The 23,127-nt window shown below is 38.0% G+C and overlaps 1 protein-coding gene across 1 annotated transcript in view; it reads right to left on the reverse strand.

The window, feature by feature from the left end:
* Window positions 1-398: 398 nt before the first annotated feature.
* The window catches only part of LOC137503267 (zinc finger and SCAN domain-containing protein 12-like), a 44,339-nt gene continuing 21,610 nt past the window's right edge, over window positions 399-23,127 (reverse strand). The window contains exons 5-6 of the mRNA XM_068230812.1: window positions 11,530-11,612; window positions 399-636 (exon numbers count right to left, since the gene is read on the reverse strand). Coding sequence (XP_068086913.1) covers window positions 399-636; window positions 11,530-11,612 — 321 coding nt within the window. The remainder of the gene's footprint in view (window positions 637-11,529; window positions 11,613-23,127) is intronic.

Raw genomic sequence — 23,127 nt, forward strand, 5'->3', positions numbered from 1 at the left:
TGCATCTGAATGGCTTCTCACCTGAATGGGTCCGCATATGATAAGTTAGAGCGCCTTTCTGAATGAATGATTTGCCACAGACATTGCAATTGTACGGTCACTCCCCTGTATGAGTCAGTTGGTGATAAGATAATCCGCTTTTCTGGACGTATGACTTGCCACATACTGTGCAACAGTAAGGCCTATCGCCTGTGTGAATACGCGTGTGCTCTGCTAGATGATATCTCCGGATGAAGGATTTTCCACAGACGTTGCAGCAGTATGGCTTCTCACCCGTTAGAGACCGCATGTATGGAGTTCTCCTGAACTTTTCATGACCTACTGAGCATTCCTTTATAATCCCACCTGTATTCAAACGCGTGCCCTCTGTCAGCATTTTCTTCTTTGTAAAGCATTTATCAATAAAATCCGCACACCTGCAGCGGGTGCATACTTAGGTGTTCCGAAAAGGTGCTTCGACTACAGAACGCCTTTCCGCAGTGATCGCATTTGAAGGGTCGATCATCCTTGTGGCTCTTCAGATGTCGCAAGAGGCCCATCTTCCCAGCCAGGACTTCACTGCACAAACTACACCTAACACTAGGTGATCCGCAATCCAGAGGTTGATGATCTCTATAGCTCATCTTGGGTCTCGATCTACAATGACAAATTAAAACCATATGACCAATAGTTCAACAGCCAACTCCACTACAACTCTCACACAAGCGATTTGTTACTGGACATTCCAATCACTGATATCGAGTGCAGAGAGCTCGTTACTCATAAACATTACATTCCTGAGAGTAAACATCATCTGAGGTCAAATTCAGAGTTCACTGCTAAATTTCGAAAGCTCTCACTTATTACGAGGATGTGTTCCGTCGTTTCTTAATCACGATATCACGCGCAAGAAACTTGTCACGATTTGGAAATGTACGAGTTAACAGACCTCATTTAAAGAATGCATGAGAAGTGGTCCAACCTAAAAGGAGAAATACAAGCTCTTTAATCCAGCACACATTATTCTCTTGAAATCCGTAGTGTATTCTCCTACATAAAGGGTGGCATATGCGTTGGAGTTTTGATCTTGTTGAACCACTCTGCGCTTTGTGGCCGGCAAGTAATAATTTTTGTAAAAGACCTTATTCTTGAGGTTGTTTGAGAGAATGTCAGTGTTGTAGATATTAATAAAGTTGAGAACATCGTTTGCCGACAGTCAGCATGATCTGCTGAACAATGGCTAATCTTTTATGAATGTTATTTTGTCACACAAATATACATATTGTATTTGTACATTGTTATCATATCACTATAGCATTTTATTATATCACGGTGTCGCTTTTCCGAAATATGTAGCTTTGATGTGCAATCAAACAGAGCCAACCTATATATAGGACGGTAGGTTTATACAAGGACGTTCATACTTACTACCATGTAACACATCAGTCTACGTCTTAATTGCTGTATTTAACACAAGCCGTATGCAAAACATATACCACTAATCCTGATGAAAACCTGGAATATCTGAAATATAAGAAGTTTACGTCGGCTCTCTCCCTAGCATTGATACTGTCTTTTCTCCTCCATATACTGCTGTTATAGACATTATGAAGGCCACACAGAATATGGCTTTGGTGGTAGCGTTTTATTACAATGTTCTAATATCCTGACTTTGAAACCAAACGCAGCCTATCATACCCTAGAATATTCTTACAAGTATCACTTTAACACTACGGATAGAAGGAGCATGAAAATCAAGGCTTGAGCCAAAATTCGAGATGACAAGACGTTGAATTGCACCGTAGTGGATATTGCTGCTATGTAAAGGAAGGAATGATATTCCAGTTATAACAAAACATCACGGGCAACGTGATTATTTTTTGTGGATTGATAACATAGTCGTATTGCATCCAATTCTGTGCCTGTCTCCTCACCGCACAGTAGTTCTACATATTCTACGAAAGAAGAGCGGGATCCACAAATTTCTTGGATAAAGGTGAGATCCGCTTAACAACTGGCACATGGGAAAATCGATCACGCAGGCTAAAATATATCGTAACATGAACTGGTACTTCCCAATTCATGCTGTATGAATTGAATTCATATGGCCCAATCGAATGCATGACTGGCTCACAAGCAAAGTAATGGGAGGCTCGACCACGTATTGTTACTGCACTCTTTGGAGAAAATAAGTGGACAAATAAAAGGGGGACATTGATTCCAGATATGACAGACTAAACCTGTTATTCATCTCACAAGATAATGATGTTGACACCACTAGACTAGAGGGGAAAGAAAATACGACACTGGATTGTATGTCATGCATTTTGTGGCATATCACGCCAAGCAAAGGTGCAAAAGTCTGTAACCCTTCTTCTTTACATGAATACGTGATTACTGTGACAAGTAATTTATCAGGTTCACAATTAGTTCTTCAGTAAAATAATGTTTCATTTTGCATTGATAAATATTCTACACGAACCAGCTATATTGCTGTAACACGTGGCGCGTCCCAGGTGACGGATACGGGTTCCCCACTGGCCTGCCGTTGAACTTGAGCAAAATATAATAGCTCTCGCTTACCAAACACGTACAAAGTCTTTAATGGCATCTTTGGTGGGGATGGAAACTTTCAGTACGAAGTAGATGGCGGAAGAGGTACACTAAATTTCTGGAAGTTAATGCAGGAAAGAGGGTAGCGTTTCTTCTCTAGAGGAGTGGCTGCAAAAGGCATCTGTTCCTCATGTCCGGAGCGGCGTAACTACCTGCTCTCATAAAATCTAAAATGCTTCAAGACAAGCCGGCCGTAAAATAATACCGTCACATCATTACAGAAATATCTCTCATGGTATCGGAATCAAGGTTAGTGTAGCCTCTGGAAGGGACGCGCATTGGCAGGGCCCAGTCAGCATGAAAAGTACGCTGGGGTTACCGTCGCACGGGCTGTGACGGCTAACCATGCTAGTACCCCCATTTTATCTCCCATCATTGAATTACGCCTGGATGAAGTAGCAAATAAGCCACTGCACTTGAGAGAAGGCTTGTAGGCATCTGAGAGGTGCGGGAAAAAAGATGGAGTGGAGAAAAGTCATGGGAAAAGAGGTGTGGCTACTAACTGATGCACAACAGAAACCGAAGAACAGCTCATAGTGTTGAAAATGTCATATCAACAAAATTTGACTGTTCAGTCTCCGAGGTGCAAAAGTTTGAAAATCGCTTGATGTAACTCGTCCGCATTGGGGAGAGAAAGAAATTCTAATTTTTCAGCGCAACGCTCCACAAACTGACGTGAGCACGGAAACCAAAGATGCGTTCTGGGCATTGCCTACAAGAAGACCGCTGACTCTCTCATCGCTGTCGATGATCTGAATGGACGTGCCGGATGGAGGAAAGAAGAACAAACAGTCCATGGCGTTCATGGACATGGAGAAAAGGACGACGATGCCCAACAAATTCGCGATTATGCAGAAACTGATCATCGCAAACACACGGTTCAAAAAGAGTGATATTCATCTACTCAGTACTACAGTGGCTCCCATCCAATTCGCATTGACTACATCCTCCTGAGAGAATGAAATCTCAAAGATGTTCCAGAGATAACAGATGTCCCTTATTAAATCCTTGCTATGCAACAACGACCAGTCATCTAAGCTGCGGATAAAGTCACCATGAGCCCTATACCTCACAGGAAATAGACAAATTGGGATCAAATAGTGGCCCCTGAAGAAGGAGACTACCGTTGTTGCAAAAGTTACAGAGTCACAAATCACCACAGTTGAAGTGAGCCGGACTAAACTGAAAGACGCCGTTCGCTCTATTCTGCAACAATTAAGTCAGGGCGACGACAACGAAGGATTAAACATGACATATGGCTAAGGAATGAAGATGTTAAATATGCAGCACGGTTGAAGAAGCTTCTGAACCACGAGTTTCTTGCTCGTTGGAATGCCTACAAAGCAGCCACTAGTAAGTGAAGGGGATCTTTGCCGTAACAAAATCAAACCGGTAGGCAGGTCTATATGTGAAGCTTGACATGCGCGAATTCGAGCGGAATTTTTAACGGCTAGTCCAATCGAACCATCGCAAAACGGCAGAAGTCCAACGTTTTTACGACATCAACGAGCAAACAGACGATTTGCTACTGGACTGGCGGAACTATTTTGAATAAATTTCAATCATGGAATTTCCGTATCAACGAATCTTAATCACCTCCGCTGTTGAAGGTCCAATGTAGGAAAATAACGTCACTAAAGTCCAGGCTGTGCTGAAGGAAATGAAACCAGGAAAAGCCATCTGTCCCGATTATCTTCCGGCAGAGTTTTGTTTCTCTCAGTGAGGGGAATGCAGCAGTGTGACTAAAGCAAACTTTTCAACAATATCAGCAATGAAGTTCAAAAACAAACAGACTGGCGACGGAGTATCAATTCAGAAATAAGGGAAGCCCTGCCGATTTATCTAATCACGGCGCGATCATACTTCTGAACCACGCAATGAGAGACTTAGAACAAATCTTCGACAAAAGGATTATCGATTTAGCCAAATATATAACAAGCCAAGCTGGATTTGTGTAAAATTGTGGCGCAATAGGAGAAACCCACGCTGCCGGACTGTTACTTGAGAGACACTGTAAAAAGAATAAGAGGGTTCATCACAAATTTCTGGACCCTGAGAAGGCCTTCCATCGGGTACTTCATGACCTAATCAGTCAGCCCTACAAGTACAAGGCAGTCCAGAGCACCTTGTTGAGAGGGTATAATTGCTCTACAAAGAACAAATGAGTTCTGTTCAAGTTACCGCAGGAGCGTCTGATGACTTCCGTATAACTGTAGGAGTCCATCAAAGCCCCGGCCTATCACCAATGCTGTTCATTCTTGTGATGGACATAATTACCACAAACCTGCGCAGTCCAATACCATGGACACTTCTCTAAGCAAATGATATAATTTTGGCTGAAGAGAATAAGCTTGACCTGCAGCGTTAAACAGAAGACTGTAACAATCGACTAGCGCAATAAGCCCCGCGCCTCAACAAGTACAAGACAGAAGACATTGCATTACATCGTCGAGAAGTTGGAACCATGCATGTTGACGTTGGAGATATAACACGAGTAGGGAAATTTAAGCATAATGTCTCCACAATCTCTGATGATGGCCGACTTACTGAAGAAGTCAACTTAAGGATATACAAAGCCTGACTGAAGTGGAGAATGACAACAGGCGCCCTTCCCAACTTTGGACGAAGGGCCATCTCTAAACTAGGTTCTACCGAACTGATATCTGTCCTATCGTTATCCATCCTGTCCTTTTCTACGGCAACGAATACTGCCCAGTTCTAGAGGTAGAACGCCAACTAAGCATCATGCATACGAAGTTGCTTAGGTGGAAGGCTGGCATAACTAGACGAGATCACATTTCAAATGATGTTATTAGAAAACGTTTTGGCATTGCACCGATCCAGAAAAAAATTGGGGAAAGGTGTGTGCGATGGTTTGGGCATGTGTTGTGTGTAGAGGACGATATATTGGGAAAGTCAGAGTATACACCGAAAGTCGGTGAAAAGAGAGGCGCTAGGGACGAACCAGACAACATAGACTGATAAAGTGCACAACGGCCTGAAAGTTGGAAGACTATATGCAGACATGGCCCGAGACCGAATTAACTGGAGTCAATGAATCACAACACCGGACCCTGCCACCAGAAGCAGACTGATGAATATTCTGTTACAAAAATGGAATGCAATGGATATTTTACACATCCTTAACATTCAAATTAGTTTATTGTATGTTCAAATTTTCTCCCCTGAAGCCTATGTCCGATATCTATAAAAATTTATTTTCACAAAATAGTGTTCGAATGGCTGAACGCTTCTGGATTTCGTGTTTAAGTGACTCCTATAAATGCATTGTGAAGAAAAACTTATAACTGAAAAAAATAAAAAATGGGTATATCTGTGTTAAATGGGAAGGACATTTTGAATATCCGGTGAAATTCTATGAGTACCAAAAAGAGGGGAGTCCGTCAGTGTATTCTAGCCTGGATAGAATTTTGCAATTCATATGTCTGCTTGCATACGTCATAGACAGGAGACGATCATGTTAATCAGTTTGTTATTTTCACTCCGATCACGCCTATAAATATGAACCGTGGAGAAGTGGCACAAAGTGGTCAGCTCAGGGCCATGTGACACTAGACGCTCTAAAGCTGGAAGGAAACCACATAACTAAGTTCAGGACCATGTGTGTCTACACAAACGGAAGTAAGCCTCATTACTATTTAGCTCACGGCGATGTGTGTCACCACAGATGGAAGGTAATCTCATCAATAATTGGTAACCCCACAAATACGTGTATGTCCACAAGTCAGCAATTAGGAAATTTTATGAATCTTAAAATGTGTTCTTATGTAATTCAATACCCAACTGGCATGGCAAATAGTTTAGACATTTTAAAGGAAGTCATTTAAGTTGTGGCATGACACTTGTAGACTGCTGAAATGAGAGTGAGAAAACAATAGCGCCTGAGGTGAGATATAAAACAAAGTGGGAAGTAGCAGATAATATCCGTCGACTGAAGCTTCAGAAGGATCTAAAATCTATGTTGTAAAATGGACTAAGCTACGTAGACAATGGACTGTCCTCTGCCATAAATACCAAGGAAAAAGAAGACACATAAAATGCATGTCGCTTTGCTGGTCCGAGAGTGCCACTGCACAAAATATGTTTAGAGAGTAGAAAGCTAATTTAGACTCCATCAAAAAATAGGAATATGCCTTTTATGTGTGAAAAGCATTCATAAGCAACATTTTACTGATGGTCATAATACAAGATTGTTCTCTAATGTAGCCTATTGTGTCCTGTTACACATGAATTACAAAGAAACAGAGAGTGTGAGCTGGTACTTGGTAGTTCTGAGGACCGACATGGATATTTCTTGCCACTAGTTGTGAAAGTACAGTAGGAACAAGTCAGTGCATCACATAAGAGCCGAGAAGACTCTAACCACACACAAAATCAAATAAACCATTCAGAATTTGTAGTTTCCGTCACAAATCTGGTTCGAAGTCAAACCTTAGGATATGACTAGCCATTGCATGACTTGCCGATACAAGGGCTTGGTTAAGAGCACCAAACCCAAACTATACAATCATTTCCCAGGGATTATCAAAGATAATTTCACACAGTAACCAATAATTGCATGACAACAAAAAATTAATTAGCAATGTCACAACTACAGTTCAAAAACACTACTGCATTAAATGTTTTAAAACAGGAAATACACTTGTGGTAAGGTCAGTGACAATAATTACTATTGTGAAAGAATACTATATCATTACGTTATTTACCTATTATTATTATTATTAGCATAGGGCAACAAGTTAGATACATATATACAAATATATAGTATTTACAAATATACACAGACAAGAAACATGTTTTATAGCAGAATGTCCAGTTGAGTGATCCACTGTATGGCTTCCCCTGTTGGTTCCACAAAGTCACTCGGGCTACCTGTGTAGGAACGTCGTGTACATTCACTTACAATATGGGGATCATCTGCCGAGATGCACCACACTCGCCCTCTGGTGATGAGATATATTTCCACTTATCAAGGGCATCCCTGCATCGTCCATAATTTGTTCTCATCCGATTTAGAGTGGTCAAAATCTTACGCGGTAGATGATGTTCACCAGAAAATATGTTGTGTAAGGAACTGTCTGTGGCAACTTTCCAGCGACTTCTCCATTCTTCTAAAGGGTGAAAATTCCCGTCAGCCAATGTGACAGCATCATGCAAAGATGGATGTAGTGGCTTCAACCTCGTTATCTTGAGAACAGGAATATCATTCAAAACAGGCACTTGAGGGTTCATTTCTATCTTCTTGAACTCTCAAATGGGAGCATTTGATCTTCTTAAATCAGGCGGCATTATACCGGACAGATTTGGGAGCCAATAAAGGGGTGTGGACTGGATAGTACCAGATATTAACCGCACGCTAGCATTCTGTTGAGTATCAGTGAGTTTTGTATATGGACTATCCAGCCAAACTGGTGCACAGTACTCAGCACACGAGGAAAACAGTCCCATAGCAGAAGACCTTAAAGTCTTTGCTGATGAACCCCAACTTAAGCCATATAATTTCTGAAGGATAATATTACGTGTTTTGAGCTTTTCGGACATTTTCATAAGATGTTGTTTGTAAGATAGTGTACGATCAGGTGTAATCCCCAAATATTTGAGATAATTGCTGTGCCGAAGTTCATGGTGAAAAAAACGTATGTGAAGTTTAATGCCAGCTTGGCGATTATTCAGGTGAAAACATGACACTTCTGTTTTGTTAGGGTTCGGATTGGGTTGCCATTTCTTGAAGTACGTTTCATGTTAAATCAGGTCTCTTTGTAGCACTTGTTCTGTCACACTAAGGTCTCGATGTTGAGTGGTTAGTGTTATGATATCAGAATAACACATTTTTTGTGATGATGTTTCTGGGAGATCGGAGATATACAAATTGAACAGTAGGGGAGACAGTACCGATCCTTGAGGTAATCCATTTTCGAGCTTCCTTTCTCTACTCATACTATTTTCCATACACACTCAAAATCTTCTGTCATTGAGCATATTGCTTATAACCTGCACGATGGTCCTACAGGGTACAATTCGGAGAAGCTTGTAAATTAATACTTCCCTCCAGACTGTGTCATATGCTGCTGTGAGATCAATGAATACAGTTGAGGTCTTGAGTTGTTTCTGGAAACCTGCTTCCATGTGGAATGTCAAGGAAAGCACTTGATCGCAGCAACTGCGATTGGGCCTGAATCCGGCTTGATCAACTGGAATATGCTGGAAAATAGTTGCGCTGATTCCGTTGTAGATTAGCCTGTCTAAAAGAAGGGCAATTGGTCTATAACTGCTTGGGTCATTGGCAGGCTTACCTGGTTTCAAGATGGAAATCACTATCGTTCGTTTGAATTCTACCGGGAGTTGTCTGTTCTGTAGAAGGTCGGTAAAAAAACTTGCCAGCCAACTTCTTCCATTCTTCCTTAAATTAATGCGAAATTCTGGATGAATGTCATCAAAATCTGGAGCTTCATTTGCTTTAACGTCTTTGAGAGCAGCATTGATGTCTTGCACCGTAAGCGGTTGTGAATACCTTGATGAGCGTGGTGTTCTTGATTTCAGAGTTTAGAGCTGGCGCCGTATGTGTTTGGTATGTTTCTTATCTGATGGAGTTTGGGAAGTTTTGACAATGTGAGATGCTACTTCATCCGGAATAACTGCAGGCTCTTTCTTCACTAAAGGTGTCCTTCCTTCAAGTTTTCTGAGGAGACCCTACGCACTTCTCCTGGAATGAGTTAAGTCGATATTCTCCACTGTTTCAATTCACCGTTCTCTCCGGGTAGTATCCTTGCTGGAAAGAAGTTCATCAGCTATGTCTTCATCACCAGTCTGCAGATATTCGTTATAGAGCGCATCAGTCTCAACATTCCAACCAGGAATGTATTCCTTTTCATGGCCTCCAGGCATACTCTTCTTAGCCGCCATCATAACTGCACCTACGAAACGCTTGTAATTGTTGTGCTTGGGAACAATCCACCGAACGCATTTATCCAGTTCAGTGGTGAATGTTGACCAATTTGCTTTTCTGAAGTTCCACCGAGCATGTGGTATTGACCGTACAACAGGAATTTTGATGCCAATATCCGCTATAATGGGGCGATGTTGACTGTAGGGAAAATACCTTAACACTTTACGACTGGTATGTAAGGGTTGTCCTCCCTCATTGCAGCTAACAAAACACAGGTCAAGATTGGAATCCCCATTCCATGCAGCTGATTGGAAAGTACCAAGATCTTTTGGGTCAAACATCAGATGGAGATTGTTCATCTCTGTCCATTCTACGAGTTTCGTTCCACATTCACTGTTATTCGAGTACTTCCATAGTTCGTGATGGCTGTTGAAGTCGCCTATATAAACTGCAGGGTGTTGAGCATTAGGTAGTACTGTACTTGGCCACTGTGCGTTTGGGGGTTTATAAATGTTAAAAATAGTAACATCTGCCACTCACACAGCAACACAATGGATGTCTTCGTCTTCGTTTTGAAAGAGCAGTGAGGCATCTTGGATATTATTATGAACATAAGTAGCTATACCATGTGCACTGTGAAATGTTGCACCAAGTGCTGTGTAACCATTAATGCGGCCCCTTTTCCGAAACTCTTCTTCATTGGCTGTATGGGTTTCCTGTATAGCCACAACATCTATATTATTATCCAGGATAACCTTGGATAGGTAGTCATATTTTGCTCTGCTGTTGCTTTCTACATTAAGCTGGAAGACATGGATGAAAGGTCCAATGTTTCTTGTCTGGTAGCTATGAGAAGAGCCATTTCCATGAACTAACTTTGTCATTGTTGGGAGATCTTAAAAGAGGCAGGTCCAGCAGCCACAGTTATTGCTTTCTTAGCACCACCCGGGGGTCACGTGTAGGGCACTTTGAGGGTAAACCTACGGACGTGAAGTAATAATGTACCCCCTATTAATCTAATTGTATGAGATAATAAATTCACTTACGTAAAGAATTCTGAATTTTTTAGGCAAGCTGCACAAATTTAAAACTCCACTTGTACCTGTCCATTTTATTTCTTTATACTAATTGTGTATGTATGTTTGCAATAAACACACAACAAGCACCTGACTGACAATGAAGACTAAAATGAATCAACAAGTATGACCACAAAACTGGAACGAACATAAATTCAATACCACATATTTTTGCGCCTACAATAATGCACAAGTTTTATTTGAAAACTATGATATCGAAGATGTGGCATTACTGACCTGAACATTTCATTTCTACAACACATTATCTGCTTTGGCGTCCACAAATGGAGAAATCTGACTTAACACATAAGAGAACAAAAATGATCATAAAAAAGGAATCTAACAAGATAGTTTAAAATGACATTCTTTGAGTTATAACATTATTGAACTCAGCCATAATTATATTGATTAATGAAAATGATTATGTTAGTTCGATATATTACAATGTACATAAAACTTAACAATTTTGAATTTGTAGATTTAATTTATAACCTACAAACGTCACTTTTTCTGTGTGTCACTGTTGGTGTGAACGTACAAAAACTTACTCAGAATATCTGGAGGCAATAGTTTCAGATGGCACTTCAGACGATAAGAATAAGATGAATAAATGATGCAGAGACAGTGAAAGAAAGAACACTTTCTTCATAGTTGCTTAAAGGTATTGTAAACAAATACACTTCAAAATATCTAGCTTTATCAGAGATTCTTTTTGTAGATATATATTCAATAAAACTACATGATGGTACATTAAATATGATCTTAAAGTTCTTAAATATTTAAGATGATTTTAACCTATAGAATTTTAAGATATTTGCATTTAAATGAAACCTTGTAAAGAAATGATTCAACTGACGAAAATGCCCAGTTTTTGAAGATAAACCAACCAACACTGAACACAACTGTGAATAGGTACAACATATCTATATTATATAGGATTTATAGTGTACTTACTTTGTTTCTTCTTTGATGTATGGCAACAGCTGATCATCAGTATGTTTTTCTATGAATATTTCTTCCTTAGTATCTTCGGAAGGCTATAAGTAAGAAATAAGAAAAGTAGAATAAAGAAGTAAAGGAATACAAATATATAGGCCTAAACAAGAAACAGCTGAGAAAATAAATTTCACAGTGGCACAATAAGGATTAAAATTAATATACCTCTCATTTTAAAAATATAACAATGGAAAAGAACAATCAATTCAAAATCAATGTAAATACAAGAAAGGAGTCTACCTTGGTGGCAAATGGTACACAAAAATACATTATTTTCAAGCACTAAATTTTAAAAGAACAGAGAAGAAGACAACTTCACAAAATACAGTATTATAAAATTTACACTTTCTTTTCTATTAAGCATGTATATAATTTACAAAAGTTTACTCATAATACCTTCTGTATTACAAACATAATCAACACATGTACTACTTGTTCAACTACGTCAAATAACAGTAGTACAACTTCTATTAGATTAAAATTTGAATTGCATTTATTTATTTTATTTTTTACCCTTTTTGGAACCTAACTTGCATAATGACCTGCTGCGTTTTAACCCGGTCCCTTTTGCCACTGCTTTTCATACAAATGATAAGAGAGATAAGAACATGAAGAGGAACACTGTGTAGGATAGCAGTAGACAAGGTAGCATAGAAAAGGAGGATCATTTGCAAATATGTAAATTTAAAATTACCTACATATTTGTGATATTCACCAGAGTATGTGTACATATACATGTGTGAGTGGAGGCAGTTCCGTGTATGTGTACATGTACAATTTAAGGAAAATAAATAATAATAAACACTATCTCCAAATCATTACCCAATAACATCCCGTGCTTGTGTTTCTCTTTCTGTTGATCCTTATTTCCACAATGACTAGCTATTTTCTTCATCCTTTTATGTTCACATTCCCCTGTTCCCATCCTTCTATACCGACTTGACTTATAACTTCTTTGTTCATTTCCATGTTCTTATACACTTTCTTTCCGAAAACACTTCACCGTAATATCAAATAATCCCACATTATTCCCACTACTTTCCCAACAAGTGGACAATGCTTAAATCATAAGCATAGAAATATCCATCATCCCTCTCTGTACATCACATTAGGACCAAAAATATAAATCAGTCAATGTCCCAATCAATGAATGAATCAAACAACAGCATTTAGGGCTGTTGGTTGTTTATATAGAGAAAGATTGTGGAAATATATGAAACAACTCCCAAGGTAGATTATTTCAATCACTAAATCATCTTCATATAAGTGAACATTTGCCAACATTTGTCCCCATGAATTCCAACTTATCTTCATGTTGTGAACTTTCCTACACTTAAAGAACATGACTTAAATGTATTCATCAAATAATGTCATTCCAAGCCATCTCTCCAATGACATCTCAGAATATACTGCTTAATCGAACAGCTTGTCTCCTTTCTCCAAGTCTTCCCAGCTGAAACTTTGCAACTTCTCTGTAACACAACTTTTTGTTACAAATCACCCACAAGAAATGGAACTATTTCTGTGGATTATTTCCTGTTCTCGACTTAAGTAATATACTGCTGATGGTCTCATACTCTCATTGTGGTTTTGCTGGAAATTTATATGCCCTCTCCTTTAAAACCCCTAAATAACCTCATAAACATATTAAGGGACCTGTAAATTTTATTTTCAATATGTTTATATGATTACCACAATGAAGATATATACTTATTATGAATAACTAGGTACTTACAGAGGTCCCCATGAATAAATTTCACCCCATCAACACAATAATTAAACCAGAGTGGTCTCTTTCTATTTGTGAAACACATAACCTGCCTTTTACCCCGTTTACCAATATAGCATTGCCCGATGTCCTTCTTAAATTATTGTCAAGGTCCTTCTTTTTTTTTTGCTATGGGCTTTACGTCGCACCGACACAGATAGGTCTTATGGCGACGATGGGATAGGAAAGGCCTAGGAGTTGGAAGGAAGCGGCCGTGTCCTTAATTAAGGTACAGCCCCAGCATTTGCCTGGTGTGAAAATGGGAAACCACGGAAAACCATTTTCAGGGCTGCCGATAGTGGGATTCGAACCTACAAGGTCCTTCTTGCAGTTACTCACAATCCTGAAACTTATTTATTACAAAGAGCCTCATCACTCTTTTCAGTTCATTATTGATATTGTTTATATATATCAGAAAATAAAGGTCTCATAAAACCGCCCTGTGGGACCCAATCCCATAATTGTTATAGGATCAAATAAAGCTTAATCTACTCTAATGCTCTGAGTTCTATTTTTTAGAAATACGCCAAACGAGGCCACATTTTAATGGTAAAACGTATATTTCTATCTTTATGTAAATTATTGATCTTTATAGCCTTTGGTGGTAAAGTTACCACTTGGGATATCCCTGACCACACTATTGTATTTTTTCATACAGTGGCTACAGTGAGAACCACAATGTAATTTCATTATTCATATGGTTTTGTGCCATTTATGTTAGTGAACATGTTCTGTTGATTATCGTCTATATCTGCATATTGTTGCTGTATGAAAGTAAATAATGTGACCTATTATTAATACTGCGCGTTCTGTAAGTTACATACATTATTGATACTATTCACGAGATCAGTTGATATTTCTTAAGAGTGATTCTTGAGAACGGTCAAATTTTGAGGTTATGGGGAGACGAAAGGACCTTTCGCCAAGAAAGGCATTATCAGAGAGCTACTTGTTGAGAAACGTTATTCACAGCAAGATATAGATTCTAGATTGCATCCATCACAGCAATCTGTAAGTAGATTTTTAAAATGTGAAGATAAGGGGAAGACAAATTGTCAACAACATGTTGGAAAATGTGGGCGAAAGAAGAAACTAACCCCACGGAGGAAGCAAAACTGATTAATTTGCCAGTAAACAACCTCAAGGTTACTAGTTTGTATTTAAGTAAGAAGTTAGAAGAGTATGGGTCATTTGTACCAGCCAGAACTGTGAGACGAGAGCTTTTTAATGCTACAATGAGAGCAAGACAACCTTAACGAAAAGCGAAGATTACTCCTACTATGACTGCCAAGAGGAACCAGTGGGCCAAGACTCTCCAGAGTTGGTCATCTGATGAATAGAAACAGGCAAGTCCATGACAATTACTGTAATTCCTAAATTATCATTCATTATTCCATTTTTAACCCAATCTAAGTGGTGTAACTGTACAGTACAGTAAATGTATAAAATTTTCCTTTCAAACTGTACAGCTTATTGCATTTAATGCTAGGCTTAATTGTTTTATTTATTTCAGGTTTGTTTTAGTGACGAATCTGTAATTCCTCTCGAAGAAGAGACAAGTCAATGTGTCAGAAGAAGTGGAGGAGAAGCATTCCATCCAGACTGGGTGAAGCATCCATCTTCAGTGATGGTCTGGAGTGTGTTTTCTTGGTACGACTGTGGACGATTATATATTGTAGAAGGAACTATGAGACGTGAACAATATAGCATTAAGAACCCGTTTGATACCTCAGGTGCAAGAGTGGTTCGGCCAAAGTGAATTTATTTTTATGCCATAGAACATCCTTGAGCGATAGAAAAGAAAAGTCCAAAAAACTAATATAACGACAAAAATTGTCTTTACTGAGAAGCTCGTTCAGATCTGGTGCCAAGATGACGATTTAAAGAGTCAGTGTAAAATACTGTTTGAGGGTATACCCAGTCTAATCAAGTCACTCATGAAAGCTAAGGGGGTGCATACCAAGTATTAAGGTCATCAACTTAAAAATTGGTAACATCTTACGTTTTCAATTCTCATTTTTTAATGTTTAATAATTTGGCCACGTCTTTATAGTCACCCATTAGCCACAATTTTGTCTATCCCAACCACACTAATTTTTGTCAGTAGTTTACCGAAATCTACCCCATGAAAATCCTTAGATATATCAATAATTTCCAGAAGTTTGTAGGAAAGTCATCTTGTCCTAGCGCTTATTGGTTCTTCACAATCCTAATGGCACCCTCTACTTCCTTTGATGTGATGCATAAGACGGGACTTAACATGAGGAATAGGGTGAGGTGGTAATTATTCCATGGAATATTTGGAAGTTAACACTCAGAGAAGTGTTTCTCTCATGGGTCAGTTTATCTCCAAAGGGAAGAGATCGGGTTGGATCAAAAACATTTCAATGACACTTGGATGAATTATCAATTAACAAATAGTAAATGAAATGATTATCACTATTTTACATTAAAACCAGTTACAGTATTAAAATTAACAGCTAAAAGATAGCTAGGCATATCAGAAAACTGTTAATAATGTAGAATGACACTGCGTGAGCACTGTACGAACCTACAGATAGTTTCACTTTAAAGTTCTACACAACAATTTAATCAAAAAATACAATTATCACATCACACATAGGATTTCTACAAAATATCAAAATAATACACTTTTAATATTTCTGTATAATTTATACAGTAGTATATACTGTGGAAAGAAATTCTTCATCTACAACATATTGTATCCGAATATGGCATAATTATAGTTAACACTGAGATTGCCACAAAAGCCAAATTTAATTCGGCTATTTATAACACCTGTGGTGAGGGCCAGGATCTGATAACCTTAGAGCACGTCGCCTTTATGCTCATAGCTGCATGCAGCTATCGAGCACGGTGAGGAAGTAGAACCGAAAACTGCATTATGGAGAGTATATTATTGAGCACATGAGGCGACAAGCGCAGTTTAAGGTAATAATCAATCTCTGTGCTCAGTCAACTAAAACACCTAGCTTTAGCGTTGCAAGATTCAAAGGTAAAAATCACCAACAGAACTAGGATTTGAACATGGAGCTCACTTGGACCCAAAGCTGAAGTGCTATTCAAATATCTAACACCAAAAATTAAAACTTTTAATTCTGAGCAATGAAACAATCGCTGAATTGGGTTCTCAAACTCGGAGCTAACTTCGACTCAGAACTAAAGATCTTAAGTTCACAAGAAGAAAAAATGTTAAAAGTCCTCAACCCGACCCGGAATCGATGACGGGCTTTTCATTCACTGAAGACTAAGTGTGAACGATTAGCACAAAAATTCTGAGCAATGAAACAATCGCTGAATTGGGTTCTCAAACTCGGAGCTAACTTCGACTCAGAACTAAAGATCTTAAGTTCACAAGAAGAAAAAATGTTAAAAGTCCTCAACCCGACCCGGAATCGATGACGGGCTTTTCATTCACTGAAGACTAAGTGTGAACGATTAGCACAAACTATGTCAATTGAATGTGGAAAGAGAATGCAACAACTTCTGTACTAAGTGAGGTCGTGACATACGTGCGTCTTAGCAAAAAAATAAAAAGATAGATTCCAAGAACTTTCTGATTAGACTTGGAAATATCTGCTGAAATACAAAGTTCATTGTTTTTGCAATTAGCCCAGTATGCACATCTCAGCGAAAGAACATTGGTGGTACGAGCAAGTTGACTACACTTCGAAGTAACTTATTTGGTAAGACAGGGAATACAAAGTTTATTGTTCGCGCATTGAGCTCTAGGCTACAGATATGAACCATGGAGACGTGTAATTGCCTGCTGTAATGTTTACATCACTTGGTAACTAACATTAGAGAAGCGAGCAAATAAAAAATCACCAGGCCGCCTGGGAATCAAACTAACATAACAGCTAAAGGAATCAAAACCCACAACCTTCGAGCTAAAAGAAATTGAAAAACCACCGACCAGACTAGGAATCGAACCAATGGCTTCTTTACACGTGCATGAAACGAGCATGCTAACTAAATGACTGTACATTAAAAACTTGTGTGTTTAATTGAAACAATCAAGTTCGACTTCCTTTCACGGGGTGGTGGGGGTGGTTGACAAAAAAAAAATCTCGAACGTTGGAAAAGTTTGAAATAATAATTTTGAAGATCCAAGCTGCTGTCGTACTGAATACTCAACTTTCATGCACAATAAGAAAGATAAGGCTAGCACTTTAACCGCCTGAGCTACTCAGCTAGACAATTAAACTATTAAGTGCCAAAACACACACACGCTAATAATGATAATTGTACCGGGAGGTACACCTCAACCCCGTGCATTTATATGAAGCGCATAGAAGAACGCTACCTATCACATAAAAATTGAAATTACTAGTGCAGGAAGTTGGGACGTTGGTCAACAGATATCGCTACTAAAGTGATAGAGTAACGTGATATATTTAGGTGTCCTAAACAGACTGCATTTCTTTTGTTCCTTTTTTGATGTATCATAGTTGGCAACAGCTATTTCAAGAAGTTCGGATATTTCTCCACAGATGTCTCTATTAAACAACTGATGTCATGCACTCTGGTGTAAAGTGGAACAACTAGAAATTTAGAGAAATTTTGTGTTTATAGGTTTCCTGAACTGAACGGACTTTCTTTGCTTTTGATACTACTAGGTTTTCAACACTTCTTACTCATCGCACCAGCCTTGGAGTCTGGCAAATCAAAAATTTTGTGCATTTATTTTTCTGCCAATCATAGGCTTTTTGTAACTTTTCGACTGTCCAATAAAATGATGGGGTGTGTCTGATCATAGCCCAGAGCCTCCTCGAACCTTCCTCTCGGGTAAAAAAGCTTACGCTTTTCCGAATTAACTTGTTTTACTGATCGTCGTGCTATTGAGTGTGTGTACTAAGAGAGGAGGCGGGGGTCTCATCCATCGGCAGGCAGAATATCAGCTAAGGTAACGGCCACCATTTTCCATTTCAGCAGTTATGTATACTTCTCTTTCTTCTCATGTAAAAGTTTGAGTAAATCAAGTGTACTTAACTAAAATTCGGGAATAGGGAGTGTGACACCCTCCTGAGTTCCCCATCAACTTGTTTTTGAGGTGACTATGTTTTTGTAGCCACATTCTATCTGTAGCCTTGTAACTTGAGTTTCCTCTATATAGTCACCTCAGTTGTGTGGGATTAGCCTCTGCATCGTCGTGCCACTAGCCCAAGTAGAGTTGTAATCTTTGATTTCAAGGAGCACAAATTTCCGCCTCCATACTTTTTTTTTGGGCTTGTATAATCAATTGAAATGGTCTTGTTAAATGTAGGTTGTGCCTAGAGAGGCCAGAAAGTGTAAATATGATTGAGCAAGACGCTCTTATCACTAGTGTAAAAGTTAAGGGCTGTAAGGCTTTGGGAGCGTAGTCTCCTCAGTAGAATTGTAGGGCATTAAGGCTCTTTTATTCAAATGTATACATATTTATGTGATATTGAATGGTGCCTTTGGAAGAGCAAAGTGCTCTTGAAAATTGTGATTTAAAATTTCCTCTAAATCAAACTGGGAGATTCGTCTGCTTGCCTATTTTACTAAAAGCAACAGTAGTGCCGTGGGGACCTTGTAAATAGGGAGCTGGAAGCTCGAATTTTGTAATTAACCTTTTGTAGGTTTTTCTGTTTTTATATTTTGTATAAACTACCTCTGTACATGAAAATTTGTTGTTTGTTAAAATTTAATATCTGAAAAGAAATATAACCTTTATTTTAAAGTTTTAAATTAATCCTTGACTATCGTAGATAGACGCATTCAAACCAGCACCTTCTTTCACCTCTCCGTGATCCACGAAAACTCGGCGACAATAATAATAATAATAATAATAATTTCTGGGGATCCAACTCAACTTCATACTGAATACTCAAGATGCATACCCAATAAGAAAAAAAGCTGGTGACGGAATTTAGTCCTGCAGGAGTCTGCGTCTTATCAGAATCACCTACCTGGTAATAAATAATAGAATCCCTGTCCCAGCTGCGAATTAACAAATTTAATAAACTTAAAGTAGCCTGCATTACACACACACACACACACACACACACACACACAAGTATGAATTTAGAGGATCCAACCCACCTTTGTACTGAATAATCTACACGCATACCTAATAAGAAAAAGAAATCTAGTACCGGAATGTAGTCCTGCAGGAGAAAATGCCACTAATGCTTCTTACAGCCATGCATGGTGATCTGTTCATAATAAAAGTTGCAAGATTAAACAAGGTATAGAGAGTAGCTGTACATTGTTTGCAAATTATCTCACATTAATTCAACAATGGTACAAAAGTTTATTGGAGATCCACCTATTCAGTACACATAGCGTTCTTATAATTAAGATTTACATCTTGTCTTACCAATTTAATGGGATATGTTTCGCACATTGCATGGGCATCATCACCCGTGATCTCATGCCTAAATATAAAAATCAGGATCCTGATTACTCTAGTCAAAGTGTTACATAGAGAAACATGTGTGTTATAAAAACGAGCAAACTTGTTGTAAGTTCACAAATGACAATTTACACAATTAATGCATTTCTAAAAAATGTGTGAGAATAATGGTTAATGTTGGTGGAGTTTAACATTGATATCTTTAAAACAATTTAAAAAATTGCCAATCTGTCTACATTTACATGAACAATAAGAATGTCTATGGCTAAAATTATGGCCTCAGGTTACAAGTTTAAAATATAAATGGAACCTGGTTTAAGGCAACTCAATTTGAAGTCATAGAATGGTTACTATGGACCTTAAGTTGTTTTATCATTGAAAGATGACATTGAATATTCTTGTAAGAATCTTGTAGTGTTATCAGAGAGTGTACAGCTGTGTGACTGATTGAGTTGTTAATGTTATTAAACAGAGTGTCCACCAAATCCAGATTTTGAAATTCCCTGACATTTATCTGTTTTCCAGACAAAAAAAACAGTTTTTTCCCTGACACACAATGACAAAAAAATTTTAAAGGAAGTTTCCAGCTATGACAGCAATATTAAAATACATTTTGAAAGCTTAACATCCAAAAAATAAATGAGCAATTAATGTGAAAATTAAATTTTATAACTTGGAAGATGAATTTATTCTAATTAAATTCAATTTAAGATTTTAAAAGAATTGATTACCATTACTGCTGCAGTGAAGAAATTCCTTTGTCTATAGACACCAAAGACTGTTGAGCTTCTGTTCTTCTAATTCTTTCAGCAACAAAGTGGCCATAATACCCTGGCTGCAAACACAAATTGTCCTCTGCCTACCACAGCTATCACAATGAACTCTATCACATATGACTCCCCTTCTTCTTCTACTTCCACTACAGAAGGTTCACCAGAGGCAAGATGTCTACAGAATTACCTTTCAAGAGAGCAAGTAACCAAAGCTGAGATTATATGGTGCATGCATACTGTCATGCAACACCATTATTTATGAGAAAGTGAAGCTAGTGTATGTATGTTCCCTGTAATGTTTCCATACTCTGAAATCGCTTCAAAAGTTCAACTGCACAGAACGAAATTTGTATATACAATCACTCATGGTTTGGCTCCCTATTTTCATAAACAAGTTCTTGAGATGTGTAGTAAGTGCATACGTTTCGCCATTGGTTTTGACGAGTCACTGAATAAAGTTTCTCAGATGGGCCAAATGGATCTACTAGCTCGTTGTTTCAATGCTGATACTAATGAGGTATGCACATCTTATTTTGATTCTGTGTTTCTTGGTCACTCTACCTCCTAGAATTTGTTAAATTTTTTTTGCAAGCCCTGCAAGGACTCAATCTAAAGAACTCTAACAAATTTCAATGGATGGTCCAAATGTTAATAAAACGTTCCTTCAGGATATCGGTAATTTATTAAATGATGATCCAGATGCTCCTATTTTAGTGAACATTGGACCTTCTGGCTTGCATACTGTGCACAATTCATATAAAATGCCAGTAAAAGAAACCCAGTAGAAATTTGCAGAGTTTCTTCGTGCACTTCACTTCTTGTTTTGATACTTCCTGCAAGACATTATTCAGGTTCAAACGTACTTCCTTTGAAATACTGTGCTATAAGATGGCTTGAAAATTCGAAAGTCACTGAACGTGCAATAGATAACCTACCTAATGTTGACAAATATGTGGAATGGAAAACCAGAGGCAAAAAAATCCCAAACTGTAACAGCTTCAAAATAGTATCTACTTCACTATCACTAACATAGTGTGTGCACTTCCTAACAATATCTGACACTAAAATAAGAATACGTGCATTATTATTACAAATAAAAGAAATAAATTATTTGCAGCTAATGACTGGCATAGGATGTTTTGGCTGATTGAGGCCATGGTGCCAATCTTAGCGGAGTGACATTCTTCTCACTTGTCTTTGATGAACCATACTCAGGTATGGTACACAGACGAACAATACACTAACCAACACACGGACGTAAATAAAATTACATCTACATTGAAGACTATTAAACCTATACCGTAAACGCCAAACCAGGTAGCTTAACCACATGGCGATGTACTGTAGACAATATAGTTGGCAGCCAGGTTTCGAGATTGCACTTTAACTATATAAATCGATATGAATGGCAGCTTGGAATTGGTTGGATCAAGACTGAATACACAGAATCATGCTTCAAAAACTCCAAACCAAAAAACAACCTTCACCTTACAATGTGATGTCACATTATTATAAATCTTGTTTTGTATTCACAAAATTACACGTGATATCACAAGCCACTACTCATGCCTCAAGCTTTCGAACACCTTGCATGATAGAGAGATAAATATATATATATATATATATAGATAGATAGATAGATAGATAGATAGATAGATAGATAGATATGGTTTATTTATACTGGCAAAGTTAGGGACACTTGTACACTTAACCAGTGAAATACATAAATAATATAAAATAAAAATTTCTGAATACTGAATTAAAAAGAGACAAACAAATTACTATGCTACTGTACATAAAATATCTATTATAAAACACAATATAAATTTACATTTCCTAAGTATAATAATATAATAACTGCTAAAAAATAAACATACAATGAATTGCAATAATAATAATAATAATAATAATAATAATAATAATAATAATAATAATACAGACAAACCTAATATTTGCAATTAATTTGTCCAATTCCAGAAATATATTACACTGTCAAATGTTACAATTTTCGGGTTTTTATTGTCGGCAAAAAACATTGCAAAATTGGGATCGGGATAAGGTTAACTATGCAGGGAACCACAGATGAGTACTCTCTAATGCTACTGATGAATGATCTTATAATAAGAAGAAGACGAAGATTAAAGGCCAGGATGAGAAGGAGAAGAAGAAGATGAAGAAAAAAGAAATCTGTCACATTACGAGCTCGTTTCATAGAGATATTTTGAGCACATACTTTTAAATCTTCCCAGGTGTGATATCCCTCTGCCCTCATGCGGAAGGAAGTTCCATTCACAGCTGGCCACAACAGTGAAGAAATTGTTGTAGGTTGAGGATTCATGCTTAGGAATAGCGAGCAATGTCGAGCTCAGCGCTCTGATGTTTTTAACATGGTGTTCAGGAAACTATGGAATCGTTCATACAGGTAGGATGGGGATTGTAAGGTAAAGATTTGGTGCAATGAAGTCAGGGTATGCAGCTTGCATCTGTTTTCAAAGCGTAGCCATCTGAGGTCGACGTAAGACTGGGTAACATGATATGATATTTTCAGATTACATATAAATCTTACACAGGCATTCTGTGCAATTGTAGTTTATCTCGAAGGTCAGTTTTGATGT

This window comes from Anabrus simplex, chromosome X, assembly GCF_040414725.1.
Source record: "Anabrus simplex isolate iqAnaSimp1 chromosome X, ASM4041472v1, whole genome shotgun sequence".
Classification (NCBI taxonomy): domain Eukaryota; kingdom Metazoa; phylum Arthropoda; class Insecta; order Orthoptera; family Tettigoniidae; genus Anabrus; species Anabrus simplex.